The sequence below is a fragment of the Rana temporaria genome, chromosome 4 (genome assembly GCF_905171775.1).
Source record: "Rana temporaria chromosome 4, aRanTem1.1, whole genome shotgun sequence".
Classification (NCBI taxonomy): Eukaryota; Metazoa; Chordata; class Amphibia; order Anura; family Ranidae; genus Rana; species Rana temporaria.
Window position 1 is genome coordinate 158,654,547 of NC_053492.1, and position 15,841 is coordinate 158,670,387.

The 15,841-nt window shown below is 46.1% G+C and overlaps 1 protein-coding gene and 1 non-coding gene across 2 annotated transcripts in view; one reads left to right on the forward strand and one right to left on the reverse strand.

Annotated features, from left to right (window-relative positions):
• LOC120935658 overlaps positions 1-1,131 on the forward strand; it is a 49,341-nt gene extending 48,210 nt beyond the window's left edge. The window contains exon 2 of the mRNA XM_040347713.1: positions 911-1,131. Within this exon, the coding sequence (XP_040203647.1) occupies positions 911-1,131 (221 nt within the window). The remainder of the gene's footprint in view (positions 1-910) is intronic.
• A 3,130-nt stretch (positions 1,132-4,261) lies between these two features.
• Positions 4,262-4,420, reverse strand: LOC120938507. The gene has a single exon (XR_005749094.1). It is a non-coding gene; the product is annotated as a U1 spliceosomal RNA (small nuclear RNA).
• Positions 4,421-15,841: the final 11,421 nt, after the last annotated feature.

Consider the following 15,841-nt stretch of genomic DNA (forward strand, 5'->3'; position numbering starts at 1 on the left):
AATCTTGAGAAAGGTGAGAAGTGTAACGCTTTCTTTTTCAGGAAACTCCATTCAGGACACACTCCCTTGTCAGAACTGCGTGACGAGACCGGAACTCTCCAGAAGGGGAAGGAGGCTGTAATGCAAGTAGTTGAAGACTACTACACCAACCTCTACTCCCTGAAAGAAATGGACACGGAGGCAGCCGACAGGTTCCTGTCAGGTATCACTAACCAAATTGATCCTACAGGTTCATCGGCCGTCAACGTTCCCCTGGTGTTGGAGGAGCTGCACTCTGCCGCTAAATCCTTTGGGCAGGGCAGGACCCCGGGTTGCGATGGTCTCCCAGTTGAGCTCTATGTAGCCCTGTGGGACCTCGTGGGCCCGGACCTGCTCGAGCTGTACGAGGAGATGGTGGTGGAGGGTAGAATGCCTCCATCACTGAGAGAGGGGATGACCACGATTTTGTATAAGCGCAAAAGGGAGAGATCGGACCTGAAACATTGGCGTCCGATCTCTCTTTTGAACGTAGACTACAAAATCCTCGCCAAGGTTTTGGCTAACAGGCTGAAATCTGTCATCGGACAGATCATCCACCCGGATCAAACTTGTGGCATTCCTGGCAGAAGGATTGCAGACAGGCTCACGCTTGTCCGGGACACGGTCCAGTACATTCAGGACTGCCGTGTGCACGCGGCCCTGGTTAGTCTTGACCAGGAGAAGGCATTTGACCTTGTCTCCCATGAGTTCATGTGCAGAACCCTGCGCAGGCTTGGTCTTGGGGAACTGTTTTGTTCGTATGTGAATGTAATGTATAAGGACATTTGTAGTTTGGTGCTGGTAAATGGTTGGAAAACTGACCCCTTCGAGGTTCTCTCGGGGGTCAGACAAGGCTGCCCTCTCTCACCTCTGCTTTTTGTTTGCTGTATAGAGCTATTCGCCCAAAGCATCAGACGGAACCCAGAGATCAGAGGGATTACCACACCAGGACCGGAAAGACGGGAGGTCAAGTGTTCGCTCTACATGGATGACGTGACGGTGTTCTGTGCCAACCGGCGCTCCATCGACACACTCGTCCAGACGTGCGAGGACTTCGGCCAAGCTTCAGGGGCAAAGGTCAACTGCGGGAAGTCGGAAATCATGCTCTTCTGAAAGTGGTTCCTGCCTTTTTCTGCACCCATACCGTTCAGCCTCAAAGCGGACTTCATCAAAATTCTTGGAGTCTGGTTTGGAGCGGAGGGCGCAGCCCTGAAGTCCTGGGAGGAAAGACTGGCTAAGATGAGACAGAAGTTTGGACTTTGGAGCAACAGAGAACTTACCATCGAAGGGAAAACACTGGTACTCCACAGCGAGATTCTCCCTGTGTTGCAGTACCTCGCCCAGGCCTGGCCCCCCCGGGTCAACACCTGCAAGGCCATCACCAGGGCGGTGTTTCACTTCATCTGGGGCTCCAAAATGGACAGAGTGAAGTGGACTGTTATGTTCAAGGAACCTCTCAAGGGCGGTAAGGGCGTGCCCGACATTGCCACATTACTGAGGGTGTTCTTTGCTTGTAACTGCATCCGCAGGACTTTGGTTGACAGAACTGTGGACTCTGGCGGTAACTCCATGTCCCGTTTTTTCCTCCTGCCTCTTTGGAAGTCTATTGGATGGGATAAATGGGACAGTTCCGTCTCCTACAACTGGGACACTCCATGGTATTACTTGGATACTTTCAAGTTCATCAAGGAGCTGGGGCTGCATGGAGTTAAGCCCCGACTTGTGGAAGCCAAAAACGATCTACAAGTTGATCAGAGCATCGGACATCTTGGAGTCTATTCCAAGCCTCCCTTCAGCCACTTGCAAAGTGGTCTGGAGGAATGTTTCTTCAAAGAGACTCACCAACAGGCACAAAGATCAGGCATGGATGGCAATCCAAGGGGGATTGCCGCTCAGGACATTCTTGCATGCCAGAAACCTGTGCAGATACAGGCACTGCCCCTTTTGTATCATCCAGGAGTAAACATCGTATCATGTTTTCTGGGAGTGCCCCTTTGCACAGGGCCTGTTGAGCGCCCTGGAACCTGAACTTAAAGACTTTGTACCACAGACTGCTATAACACACTTTGGTGTGTTAAACGGACTCTTCTGTGGAACTCATTCACAGGAGGACATTGACAGTGCCTGGCGGGTGCTGTGTTGCTTCAAAGACGCTTTATGGTACGCCAGAAAGCCCCTCGTCCACCAGCGGCTGAGGATGTCCATCGAGGACTGTCGCAGACTGATCTTCAGCCTGCTGAGAGACTATACCTTGATGGACTTTAAGGAGGAAGGGGACGTCTGAAGATTTCCCCTTCCCCACCTGTATGTTTACATTGACATTGACATTTCTTGACACGTTTTTGAACTACTGTTTTCAGGGTAATGCGGCGTCATGCATGATGTGATGTTTCAGGGTTTCATAACTCTGCGCAACACATCAGGCATCATACCGCAGGATGGATGAATGAATGTAATTTAATTGTATGCTTGGAACTGTATTGTTATGTAGTGTATTTATGTGCTGCGTCGCAGTACAGAGCAGAATGTACCCTGTTGAAAGTATTTGATTTTTGTATATTTGCTTTGCAAAATAAAACTTAAAGCGGTGGTTCACCCTCCATAACAACATTCTAGCATTAAATTAAGCATAGTAGCGCGAGCTACAGTATGCCTTTATTTTATTTTTTTGCCCCGTACTCACTGTTTAATCCTATAGTGAAGATTCAGACTCCCCGCGGGGAATGGGCGTTCCTATCCAGAGGGAAGATGATTGACGGCCGGCTATGGCACGTCACGCTCCCCGAAGATAGCCGGAGTAGGTCTCGGCTCTTCACGGCGCTATACGGCTCCTGCGCACAGACTAGGCGCAGGCGCCGTGAAGAGCCAAGTCCTATTTCGGCTATTTCCGGAGAAGCGTGACGCGCCAGAGCCGGCCGTCAATCATCTTCCCTCTGGATAGGAACGCCCATTCCCCGCGGGGAGTCTGAATCTTCACTATAGGATTAAACAGTGAGTACGGGGCAAAAAAAATAAATAAAGGCATACTGTAGCTCACACTACTATGCTTAATTTAATGCTAGAAAAAAAATGTTTTTTTTTTTTTTTTCTTTTGAAAAGCCTATGGCGTGTGAACACACCCAAAAAACTCCACCCGGTGCAGAAAAAATGTGCACACACATAAAGAGTGTTCACAAAAACGTGCAGACGGGTGCAACGTCAAGTGGTCCTCCTGTGAAGAGGGACCCAAACCCTGATCCCCCGGGGCGTTAGGCTCCAGACGGGGACTGAGGTACTGTGGTCCGAGCAACCGAAGCCGACACGGACCCAACTTCCTCGGAGGGACTGCCGAAACAGAACCCTCCCAGTACTAGGTGGGGCTCCCCCGAAGGGAGACCCCATGAGAGCAGGCGAACTAAGCCAGAAGGCCATGTCCACCCACTCCCAAGACGTTCAGGGCTGGCCCGAGGACCCGCACCCTACTAATCACACAGTGACAAAACGTGCACAACAAAAAAAGACAAAAAAAGTGACAAACACAGGCTTAAATAAAATAAAGTGGGGGAAGGGATAGTGGAGAGGAGAGTGAAACAATGTGGTGAAACAATGACCAGGCCCTCCGGCCAGGAATAAAAAATTCCTCCGGTCCTAGCCAAAAGGCCCGGCCCAGGAGGCAGGTGCTAAAAAAAGCGTGTATCTGGTGCAGTGACCGTGGTATCTTAAATCAATGTGTACCTCACACACAGTGATCTTCAGATACCCCTGGACTGCCACTCCAGGGGCACATGCACCATAGGCTTTTCGTTCCATATCCGACCCCCCGACCGGCCAGTGCAGCCCTCCACCCCTGCCAGCTAGAGAGCCCTTCAAGGTTTTCTTGGGGAGAACTGCCACTCAGATAACAGCCTCCACCAATACTAGCCCCTCCAGACCCTCCGTCAACCCAGCGGATTTGCATGGCTCTACCCCGTCTTATCCCAGGGCATTACCAGCTCCTCCAACCGGATCGCTGACAGAGATAGCACTTACACCAGCCAGCCAGAAGGCCAGACTAGAACTCGGCAAAAAGACCAAGACCAAGCGCAGCACCCATCCTCACCAGGAGCACCCTTCCAGATGGCTCAGACTCAACCATGGGCCGGCCCCCAGTATTCTGTCGGGCAGCACAGCGTAGTCCCTGCTGAAACCATCCTTCCAGGTGCAATGACGTCATTGGATTGCATCCACCCTCCCCATGTAGGAGGTGCTTCAGCGCTCCGCTGACAACTGATAAGGACAGATACCACACCCAGTCCCAGACAAAAGGCCGAGAAGCGGCAGGGAAGACAACCACGATCAGCACGGCCTAGAGTGTGCAATAGCCGTGCCTCGCCCTGGGAGAACCACCTTCATGATCATGGTGTCTCCCCTGCCAGGTAAGCTAGAAAAAAAATGTTTATAGGGTGAACCCCCTCTTTAAATATTGCCCTGCAACTCTCTTTGGCCCTCTTATGACTAATCCTCCCTCCCTTCCTGGCAAACTCTCACCTGAGTTAGAGAGAGAGCTGTGCATGATGTCATAAGCCTAGGCTAATGACCAGACAAGAAAAAGAGGAAGTGTGCAGTATAAGGTATTTACTATCAGAAAAAAAATAATAATATCCAAAATTAAAACAGCAAGGGCACAAGATTTAATAGATGGAAAGTTGAAAAAATGACTGAAGGTCATAATTCCATAGAAAATATGTGGAGGGAGTTGAAGGTTTGAGTTACCAAACATCATCCTTGAAACCTTAATGACTTGGAGAGGATCTGCAAAGAGTGGGACAAAATCCCTCTTGAGATGTGTGGCCAACTACAAGAAATGTCTGACCTCTCTGATTGCCAACAAGGGTTTTACCACCAAGTTCTAAGTCATGTTTTGCGAACGGGTCAAATATTTATTTCACTCATTAAAATGCAAATCAATTTATAACTTTTTATTCTGTTTCTCACTGTTAAGATAAACTTACCATTAAAATTATAGACTAAAATAAACTCTGGCTAGGATGCAGTGCACTACCCAATTATCACTCCCCATCCAAGACTTCCAGGAAGTAAGTGCTTGTGAGCTTCACAATGCCCACAAGCAATATGACAACGGTGTGGACCTAGTTTTATAAACTTTCTTTTTTGAACAACTATGCGGAGCGGCGGCGGATTGTAAAATAGTAAGTGACCGGATTTATATTATAAAAACGCATTATGAAAGGACATACATTTAAAAAATGCTAATTGTGGTTGGAACCCCGCTTTAAAGGGGTGGTTCCCCTAAAAATAAAGTTTTGACATTGCATTTGCTATAATAATTACAGTTAGAATCGGCTGGTTGTATGTAAAAAATACCTCCGTGCGTAGCGTTTGTATTATTCGTTCCCACCGCCACTTCCGGGTACGATGCTGGCGGTGGGCGTTCCTTATTGATGGACAGGCATCCGACCGACGCATCCATCGCGTCACGAGATGCCGAAAGAAGCTGAACGTCGTTTCGCATGCGCCGTATAGAGCCGCACCGACGTTCGGCTTCTTTCGGCATCTCGTGACGCGATGGATGCATCGGTCGGATGCCTGTCCATCAATTAGGAACGCCCACCGCCAGCATCGTACCCGGAAGTGGCGGTGGGAACGAATAATACAAACGCTACGTACGGAGGTATTTTTTACATAAAACCAGCCGATTCTAACTGTAATTATTATAGCAAATGCAATGTCAAAACTTTATTTTTAGGGGAACCACCGCTTTAAGTTGAATATGAACTTAGGCCCGGATTCACGTAGCACTTACTCCGACGTATCTCGAGATACGCTCTGTAAGTGTAAATGTGTGCCGTCGTATCTGTGCGCCGTGCCCATAGAACTAGATACGCCTGAAATTAGGCTTCATCCGACTGACGTAAGTTTCCTACGCCGTCGTATCGTGGGCGCATATTTACGCTGGCTGCAAGGGGCGCTTCCATTGATTTACGATTCGAATATGCAAATGAGGGAGATACGCCGATTCACAAACGTACTTGCGCCCGGCGCATTTATATGCGCGGTTTACGTAAGTCGTACGTCCGGCGTAAAGTTAAGCCTCATAAAGCAGGTGTTAGTCATGTTAAGGTATGGACCAGGGAACAGCCGTCGTATTTTACGTTGTTTACGTAGTAGTACGTGAATAGGGCTGGGCGTAGGTTACGTTCACGTCGTAGGCAGTGATTCTACATATCTTATGGAGTATTTCCGACGTGATTCTGAGCATGCGCAATGGGATGCGTCCACGGGACGGCACATGCACCGTTTGTTTGGCCCATCATTTGTATGGGGTCACGCTTCATTTAAATGGATCACGCCCACTTCCACCTACTTTGAATTAGGCCGGCTTACGTCGACGACTTTACGTTATGCTGGCGCAACGTTGGGAGCAAGTGCTTTGTGAATACTGTGCTCGCCGCTCTGCGCTACGTCGGCGTAGCGTATATTCGATACGCTACGCCGCCATAACTTTGCACCGAGGTACGTGAATCCGACCCGTGGTATTTAAATGTTTTATTTTTAATAATGCTTTGTTACAAATTGCATCCAATTTTTAGCTTTCAGTCCCTGTGGAGTTATTTGTATGCTTTCACAGTGTGACACTCTGCAGTTTTGTACGTTGCAAAGTATGTACGGTATGCTTCAATCTCTAATGCTATATAGAAATTACACAAAAAGTAGAAGATATTATAATGACTATAGGGCTATAAGGAAGGGAGGAGCTTACCCTACTAAGAAAGTTTGTTTGTTTTTCTGATCATTAGTGGGTCAAATCGATGTTCTTTTTCATCTACAATGACAAGAAAATTTTGAGGAAAGGAAAGATGGAAAGTTTTTCTCAAGCAAATTAATTTCTAATCATGTATTTGTGTTTTTTTTATTCAGTAAAGCCCATGCATTACATAGTCATATGTTAAAAGCAAAGAAATTATTTCAAGCGCCATTCTGATTTTTTGAGAATTTTCGTACATATTTTCTTAAGACTTTTTATAAGAATTTGTATATAAAATTCAATCTATGGCCAGCTTTGGGTTGTATAGGGGTGATATAGAAGGTGGAAAGGTTTTTCAATGTATTGCAATCTCCTATGTTGGCCACATTTTAAGCCCTGGCAACCACTTTTATTACCTTTTGGCTGCAAATACAACCAGCCAGAAGGATGATCTATCCATAGTTTCTATCAAGGATGTGAAATATTGTTGGTAGATTATTATTATTTAATTTTTTTACTTATAGTGATTGAAGGTACTTGAACAGTGCATTTACGTATATCCTGAGAGGTTCTAGCCCCTCCCCATTTTATCTAAAGCTATCTACTTTCTAGATTTTTTCCAATAGCCCAAATGTGCCTACAAACAATGCAACCGGATTGAAAAGTCTTCATTACATTGAAAAAATAACCACCCGTCTGTACAATTATGCATTCAATAAAATCATTTAGTGTATTCTGAAATACCGTATATACTCGAGTATAAGCCGACCGAGTATAAGCCGAGGCACCTAATTTTACCACTAAAAACTGGGAAAACGTATTGACTCGAGTATAAGCCTAGGGTGGGAAATGCAGCAGCTACTGGTACGGTAAAAATTGTTACCAATAAAATTACATTAATTAACACTGACACACTGATAAAATACTGATGGGGACACTCTGATAAAACACTGACAGGGGCACTCTGATTGGACACTGATGGGGACACACTGGAGTGTCCCCATCAGTCTTTTATCAGTGTGTCCCCATCAGTGTCCAATCTGAGTGTCCCATCAATGTAAAATCAGAGTGTCCACATTAATGTACTGTACTGCACTTTATTTCTTGCCTCACTTCCGCTTTGTTTTTTCTCTCGTCTTCCGCCCGCTGCAGAAGTATCTAAGAAACATGCAGGCGGGAAGCCGGGGGGTTGCCACAATGATCACTGGCTGCTGGGACATGGCAGTCCCAGCAGCCAATCCTAGTGCACAGCAGCATCATGGCATGGGCGGGAGTTATGGCGGCGGCGGCGGCTTTGTCAGCGGGAGAAATCACAGCGGGACACAGTGGGACACAGCGGGAGTGTGCTCCGCGATACGGAGTGACTGCCGGAACCACACTAAAGACAAGCAAGTTAAAACATCACTCAAGTATAAGCCGAGGGGTATGTTTCACCCTAAAAAAAGCGGCAAAAAAACTTGGCTTATACTCGAGTATATACGGTAGTTTATATACTTAAAATGTTTTTTTTGTTAGCTTCCTGTAATTTCCTGCACAGCGCACAGCCTGGAAGAGGGATTTTCAGAAATCGGACCTGAGGAAAGTTTTATTTCAGTCTAATATGATGATGCATGGAAACAACCTTATGCCGTGTACACACGATTGGACATTCCGACAACAAAACCGTGGATTTTTTTTAGACGGAATGTTGGCTCAAACTTGTCTTGCATACACACGGTCACACAAATGTCGGAAATTCCAATCGCCAAGAACGCGGTAACGTACAGCACTACGATGAACCGAGAATAATTAAGTGTAATGATTCCGAGCATACGTCAAATAAATTCCCAGCATGCGTAGGATTTTGGTGCGTCAGAATTGCATACAGACGATCAGAATTTTTGACAAGAACTTTTGTTCCGACAGCAAATGTCCGATGGAGCATACACACGGTCGGATTCCGGCCGTGTTTACGCAGCATTATTTTAGATAAGCTCCATAACTGTGAAATCAGCAGGCAGAGGGTTGGATCCTGACCAAAGTCTATTTCTTAACCGCAATATAGAAAAATTTGTTTACTGACCTGGCTGTGATGCCTGACAGGTTTGTCTATATTACAAAGAAGGTTGAATATAATCACACGTCCTTTAGAGCAGTAAACACATATTTATTTTAACCTTGTATTTAGTTGTCTGAGCTTTACATTTTTAATTATTTAGACATAAATTAGAATAAAATAAATAGCTTTAAAAACTGTAACCTTTTTCTTGTTTCCTTCTATCAAGCTTAATGAATTATCTCTTTAGTTACCAAATCTAATTAATGACATTATTTGACTTTTAATGAAAAGTCATAAAATTTAATTATTATTTGAATTGGTATGTAAGACAGAAAGCTTTCTGACAGCACTGGTACAAAATGTGAGTGTTGATAATTGATATTGATCAAGATCAGCCTAGCAGCAACAGGAAATAGGAGTTTAAAAGGTATCTGAATACTTTTTTGCTACTGATCACTTACATAAAATTGCTTTGCACAGAACTTAGAAATGTTCAAAAACTACAAGGAACTGATCCTGGAATTGTTTATAGTTTGATTGCTTTATGTTTGGGATGTTTGGGATTTGTAAAAGGCAAGTCATGTTTCCAGTTTATTAATGTAGTGCTGTGATTGCGCTTTAATGTTTCTCTCAACACCGGCTTTTTCGATTTTAAAAAAAGAATACAGGGGTCCACCAATTTTTTATAAATTTAAAAGATTGTTTAGGCTGGCTGTTATACTACAATATGGTGATAAGTATATAGGAGATGCCACAATCAGATTGTTATATGCAAGATCAGCCAAACATAATTTATAAACTCCAAATTCAACACATTTTTATACCGTTTGATCATAAGACATTTTAATCTCCTAGCCCACCTCACGTCAGCACACGATAGGTTGGAATATTCCCTTGGAATACCCAGGACCACCTCTCCCCAGTGCAATGAATTGTTCTTTTTAAGTCTGGCTCCAAGACACCTTGGACTGAATATTAGTGCTAGGTTGCTATGAGTTGCTGCAATGGTTCCCCCCTAGGTTCAGCCTCTCCTGGGCTCGGAAGACCGAGGTACTGGAAGTAAATCTTCCTGAAGCCAAGTGTCTAGTTGCTGGGGCTGTGGGCATATGTGTTTTGACAGGTCTTTTTGTTTTTTGCAAGTGTGGGAACTCAGCTTGGGGTTGACACCATTTCTTCAGGGTATTTGGCTTCATCCTCCCATAGGCAGTGTGTGGCTCCACTCTGCTGTATTAAAGTAGTTGTAAACCCTTTTTTTTTATATATATATAAAAATAACAAACATGCCTATACTTGCCTATTCTCTGCGATCGTTTTGCCCTGCCGGTGCTCCAGGCTCTTCCTCATCATCGGTCACCTCCCATGGAAGGCTGCTTTCCCTATGGGCACCCGCATCCGTGCGGACTCGATCACCAGTCCAGTTGCTGCATTCATTGACACAGACAGCGGAACCCTGCCCCACCCCCGCGTCACAGGATTTTATTGACAGCAAAGGGAGCCATCAAAGCAGGAACATCTGCCAAGTTTGAGAACTGATTACACAGCTCATCGACAGAACGCTGATCAACTCTAGGACATTAACTGCAAGTATCCTTCCACCTCAATTCTACCTTATTTCTTTGATGTGGTATATTGTCTTTATTTCTAGAAACAACTTTTTTCTGTAAACATTTTATTTGCACCCATTTTGACCTTTTCATTATTAAAACCTTATTTTGAAAAGTGTTAACCTTGTCCCTAAGCTCTTAATGCAAGCTATAAACTAACCTATATCTTGAAGAGTGCTACAGTCTAGAACACAGGTGTGTGCAGACTATTGCATTAGGGTGTGCACCCCAAACCTCAAGCACACACGCCTTTCTGGACAATGAATGAATGGGAAGTGTGCTGAGCGGCTTCCTGTTCATTCACAAATGGAAGCATAGTAAACAGTTATGAATGGACTCAGTTAGTGAGTGTGTTCACTGTGTTCATTTAAAGGGGAAGGGGCTGGTAAATTACATATTTACCAGCCTCTTCCCCCAATTTTCATTCTGAAACATTCCCGCAGCAGCTGAGAGGAGAGGAGGAAGCCAGCAACACTGTGGGGTGGGTGGGGGCAACAGAGGGGGGTAGCCCAGGCAGTAGGGGGAATCTGCACCACACGTAGTGATTAGGGTGTGCCCAGGCACACCTGGCACACAACCTGCGCACACCTATGGTCTAGAATAAGGCCTCTGAGCAGACCTGTCTGTGGTGATAGTGTGAGTTACAGACGATTATTCTAAAATCATAATTGGTAATGCTAAATTTATGGAATTTCTGACCCTTCCGGATCAAAGGTCAGTGATGGCAGTTAAAGGGTTAATTGTAACCCATTGACAATCGCTAAATAGCCCAGTGACAATCACTCTTAGGCTGCTGGCACCTAGATTGTGGTCCCGCAAGCTGGAAAATCTTTGTGTCGGGTGCAGCTGCGAGTGGCATTGTTACATTAGTGAGAATGGCATAATAGGGCACAATTCATTTGGGCCCATGCACATGGGTCACACGGCCACCACTCCCCCTTCTGCTTAGCCTTCTTGCTGGAATAAAATGTGTCATTTAAAACACCTGGTGTATGTATGTGTCGCTGCCCCTTTAAGTATCATTTCAGGTACCTGTGGAAAGGTGTGCTCTGACTGGTCCAGGTAGAACAGGTGATCGGCTGGAAAGTTCTGGAACCATCTGGACCCTATATAAGGCTGCAGCTGCTGCTGTTCAGGGCTGTTGGCTGGGTACTGGACTTTGCTCCCCCACCCCCCCTCCCTGTCGCTGGCACAATTATGTGGTTTGTCACCCCCGAATCTGGGGGGTACTTTACAGTTTTTTAAAGTTTATCTGTTTGAGTCCTAAGACGGAGCAGGGAATTTTGCAATATTAAAGATTCATTATCAATACGGTATATTTGATTAAATAAATATGGAATGTTATATATTATTTTGTTAAACCAATAAAAGTGCCACGGCCATTACAATGCCATATAGTTGTTTGGTTGTTTGTTCGTTGGGAGTGTTGGGTTTGAGGGGGTGGGTAGTGTGGCCTGCGGTCCCATGTGGTGTAAGATTGGCCAGGCCTTGTCACCATAAGTGAGGAGGGCAAGCATCTGGACACCCACGTTCGTCACACGAGGTATCATTGTACACCACTTCCTGTCTATTACAGTAATTCCATGAAGGTGGTTCTCCCAGGGCTTATCGCTTCTCGGCCTTTTGGCTAAAATCCAGTGTAGTTCTGCTGCACTGGTGGTTGGCCAAGAGGTGCCCGGGGTACCCGACAGTCGGCCTTGGGGGGATCGTTCCTCTTCGGAGGGCCCTCCCTTGCTGCTATTGGCTGAAGGATTAGTCCCCGGGCAACGGGAAGCGATCGCCCTTCTTAAGGCGAACAAGGCGTTTCTCCAGGGTGCCCCTTTTGGGGTACCCTTGGACGGTGGGAAGGCGAGGTACCCTTTGGTGCCAAGATGGCGGGCGCGGGCTCCGTGACTCGCTGCTATTCCTGGTTAAGCCAGACTTCAGGACGAAGGTGACGTTAAGGACGGTGGTTGTTGATGTCTTGATGGAGATTTTCAGCTTAAAGGTAAGCAACATTAAGTGTCTGCAAGATTTCCCCCAGCAGGGGACTTATGATATTACCTTTGAATCTTCCGAGGTGTGCTGGAGGATCTTTGAGGATGCAAAGAAAAGAAAGAATGAAATTTTGCAATGTTTTGAAATCCAGCCTCTTTTTCTGCAAGAGGAGAAAATGATTACAGTTCACTTGTACAATCCCTTTGCGGACTCTGCTTTGGTATGGGCCTTTTTGAGACAGTACTGTGACGATTTAAGTGGAGGTGACAAGGTGAAGAATAATTTTGGTATCTGGTCTGGGAAGTACCGTTACTTTTGAAGCTTTAAGAAAGATGCGAGTTGTATTGGAGGTGTGAAGAGACCCCCGGCTGTTTTTACCATCGAAGGGGAGAGGGGTTTTCTCTTCTATCCGGGGCAGCCTAAGTACTGTCGTAGATGTTTCAAGTATGGACATATGAGCGACAAGTGCAATGAGGGGTTGGTGTGTCGGTTGTGTGCCCAGCTGGGTCATTCTGCGAGAGATTGTAAAAAGGGCAGAATTTGTGACATTTGTAAAAAGGAAGGACACTTGGCAAAACAGTGTGACATATATAAGGAGACTAAAGAGACTTGGGCGGAGACTGTGGTAGGAGAAGAGATTCGGAGAATGTGGAACTCAAGGAAAGGGAAGAGTTTTTGGCAGAGGCAAGATAGTGGTGGGGAGAAGGGAGCCGAGGGGGGACCCGCGGAAGATAATAATGATGCGGCCCCATCTGGCATACCTCGACCTGCCACAGCTGATGATGCCGTGCCCGAGAATGGGGGGGTCCCGGTTGGTGGAGCAGGCGATGCTTCAGCCTCTGCTGGTGTAGCGGAGTCTGTGGTGGCCGGCTTTGGGCCTGGGGACCCTCCGCCGGGCGAAGAAGAGGTAGCACCTGGATTTGGCGATGAAGAGGCCATGCAGCAGGATGCAGAGGGAGTAAGCGGGGCAAGAACACCAACTTCTGAGTCAGGTCACAGTGTGACCCGGTTGCTTGGAGAAATTTCGGACAGTGAGGAGGAGATGGTTGGATCTGAGGAGGAGGAAGAGGAGGAAGAAGAAGATGAAGAAGAGGACATAGAGTGTGGGCAGAAATTTGTGCCTTCATCAGCAGAGGGGGAGGAGCACTCTGGGAAAAGGGCCCGGATTGAAGGGGAGGACTCAGAGAGTGGGGAAGGGTCGCTCCATATTGCCCTTTCTGGGGACTCAGAAAGAGAGTCCGCCAGTTCTCCTGGTCCGAAAAGATGGCAGAAAGAAAGTCAAGGAGTAAGAGATGATAGTATGGAAGGACTTCCTTAAAGAACTTATAATAGCTGGAAAAGTGTTGTTTTTTTCTCCTAATGGCACTAACTGTCAGTTCCATTAATGTGAGGAGTGTGAGAGCGGGGTGGAGGCGTGCAGCTGTTTTTAACAGTTTATCAGAATGCAGAGCAGATATTTTGTGCTTACAGGAGTGCGGTGTGGAGAGGGTTCCAGGGCCTCATGAATGGAGGCATGGGGGGAGTGCGTGTTCCCCGGCTTGCGAGTCAAGATGTGAAGGTGTGGGTGTGCTTATAAAAAACCCGCAAGTGGTGATGGTATCACAGGAGGTGATTGTGCCGGGAAGATTGTTATTGGTGGTGCTGGAATACTTGGGGTGCAGGTTCAGACTTTTTAACTGCTATGCGTCTGCTGTTAGATGTGAAAGAAAGGAGCTCCTGAACACTCTGAAACTATATCTACCTGGTAGAACCCCTACAATCATAGTGGGGGATTTTAACTGCATTAGGAGAACATGTGATAGAGGTGGCTCTGGGGAGGAGGGTAAGCTGGATTCCTCATCTAAATTATTAAATGAAATGGTGTCAGACTTCAGACTAAAAGATGCAGCTGTGGAGTGGGAGGGGAGGAGTACCTCACATACTTATTTTTCTGATCGGGGTACGGTCAGCTCAAGGATAGACTTCGCCTTTATGACAGAATTTGTGGTACTAGAAGGCTACGAGGTCAAACCTTTTTTGTTTACGGATCATAAGATGGTTTCATGTACTTTTGTGTTGGAGGAGGGGGTTGTGGAAACTGAATACTATGATTTTGGAGGAGGAGGAAGTATGTAAAAATTTTGAAATGTTCTTTACATGTTTAGTAAGAAGGACATTGGAGTTTGGAGGAGTACTACAGTGGTGGGAGTGGGCCAAAGCACAGATAAGTATTTTTTTTAGAAAAGCAGGAGTGGAAAGAGCACGGTGGAGGAAGGAGAAAGAGAAAACCTTGGTGGAAAGATTGCATGTGTTGTTAAAATGTAAAAAAATCGGTGTGGAGGTGGAGCTTGAGGAGGTGCGGGAGGAGAGAAGCCGTTTCCTTCAGGAAAAGGGTAAACAAATAATTTTTAGTGCCAAGGTACGTGATATGGAGGAAGGAGAGCAGTGCTCCAGGTTTTTTTTCAAAAAGGCCATGGGAGCAAGGAAAGTGATAAAAAGTGTGCTTGTGGAGGATGGGGAAGTGTGTGGAAAGGAGGTGGTAGAAGAGGTGAGACTTTTTTATGAGAACCTATATAAATATCATTCAGGGACCACTAAGAAGGAAATTTTGGAGTACTGTGAGGTCCTGAGGGGGAGTTTGGGTAAGGAGGATGCAGAGTCTCTCTTAAATGTGGTCACGGAAGAGGAGGTGGAGGGGAATTTGAGAAAGATGCCGAAAAACAAAACCCTAGGGAAGGATGGGCTCCCAGCAGAATTTTATATAAAATTCTGGCCTACTTTGAAAAGTCACTTAGTGGAAGTGATAAAGTGTTGTGTGGAGACCGGGAACTTACCTCCCTCAATGAAGGAGGGGGTGGTTACCTTGTTATATAAAAAAGGGGAAGATCGTGACTTAAAGAACTGGCGACCGATAACTCTGCTGAATGTGGATTATAAAATTGCATCCAGGGTGTTGGCGAGTCGCCTTAGCCGAGTTGTTGGTAGCCTGGTAGGAGAGTGGCAGACATGTGCGGTCCCTGGGAGAAGGATTACAGACAACCTGGCTTTATTAAGGGACTTGATTTGTTATGCCCAGTCTAATAATCTCCCATTGGCGGTAGCCGGGATAGATATCGAGAAGGCTTATGACAGAGTGGCTCATCCTTTTTTGTTTGGAGTTCTAGAGCAGATGGGTTTCCCGGACAAATCCTTGGGGGCGCTTAGAAATCTATATGCTGGCATGACTAGTCAAGTTCTAGTTAACGGTGTAGTGTCTGAACCCTTTAACGTGTATTCAGGAGTGAGGCAGGGATGCCCCCTGTCTCCTGTTATGTTTATTTGCATAATGGAGCCCCTTTTGCGACACGTACAAAGGGATAAGCGTTTTCGAGGCTTCTTTGTCCCAGGGGGGATGGGGAGAAGGTCAAATCCATGTGTTACATGGATGATGTTACGCTCCTCTGTTCTTCTCCAATAGATTTGAACAGATCTGAGTTACAATTAAAGTTATTTGGTAGCATG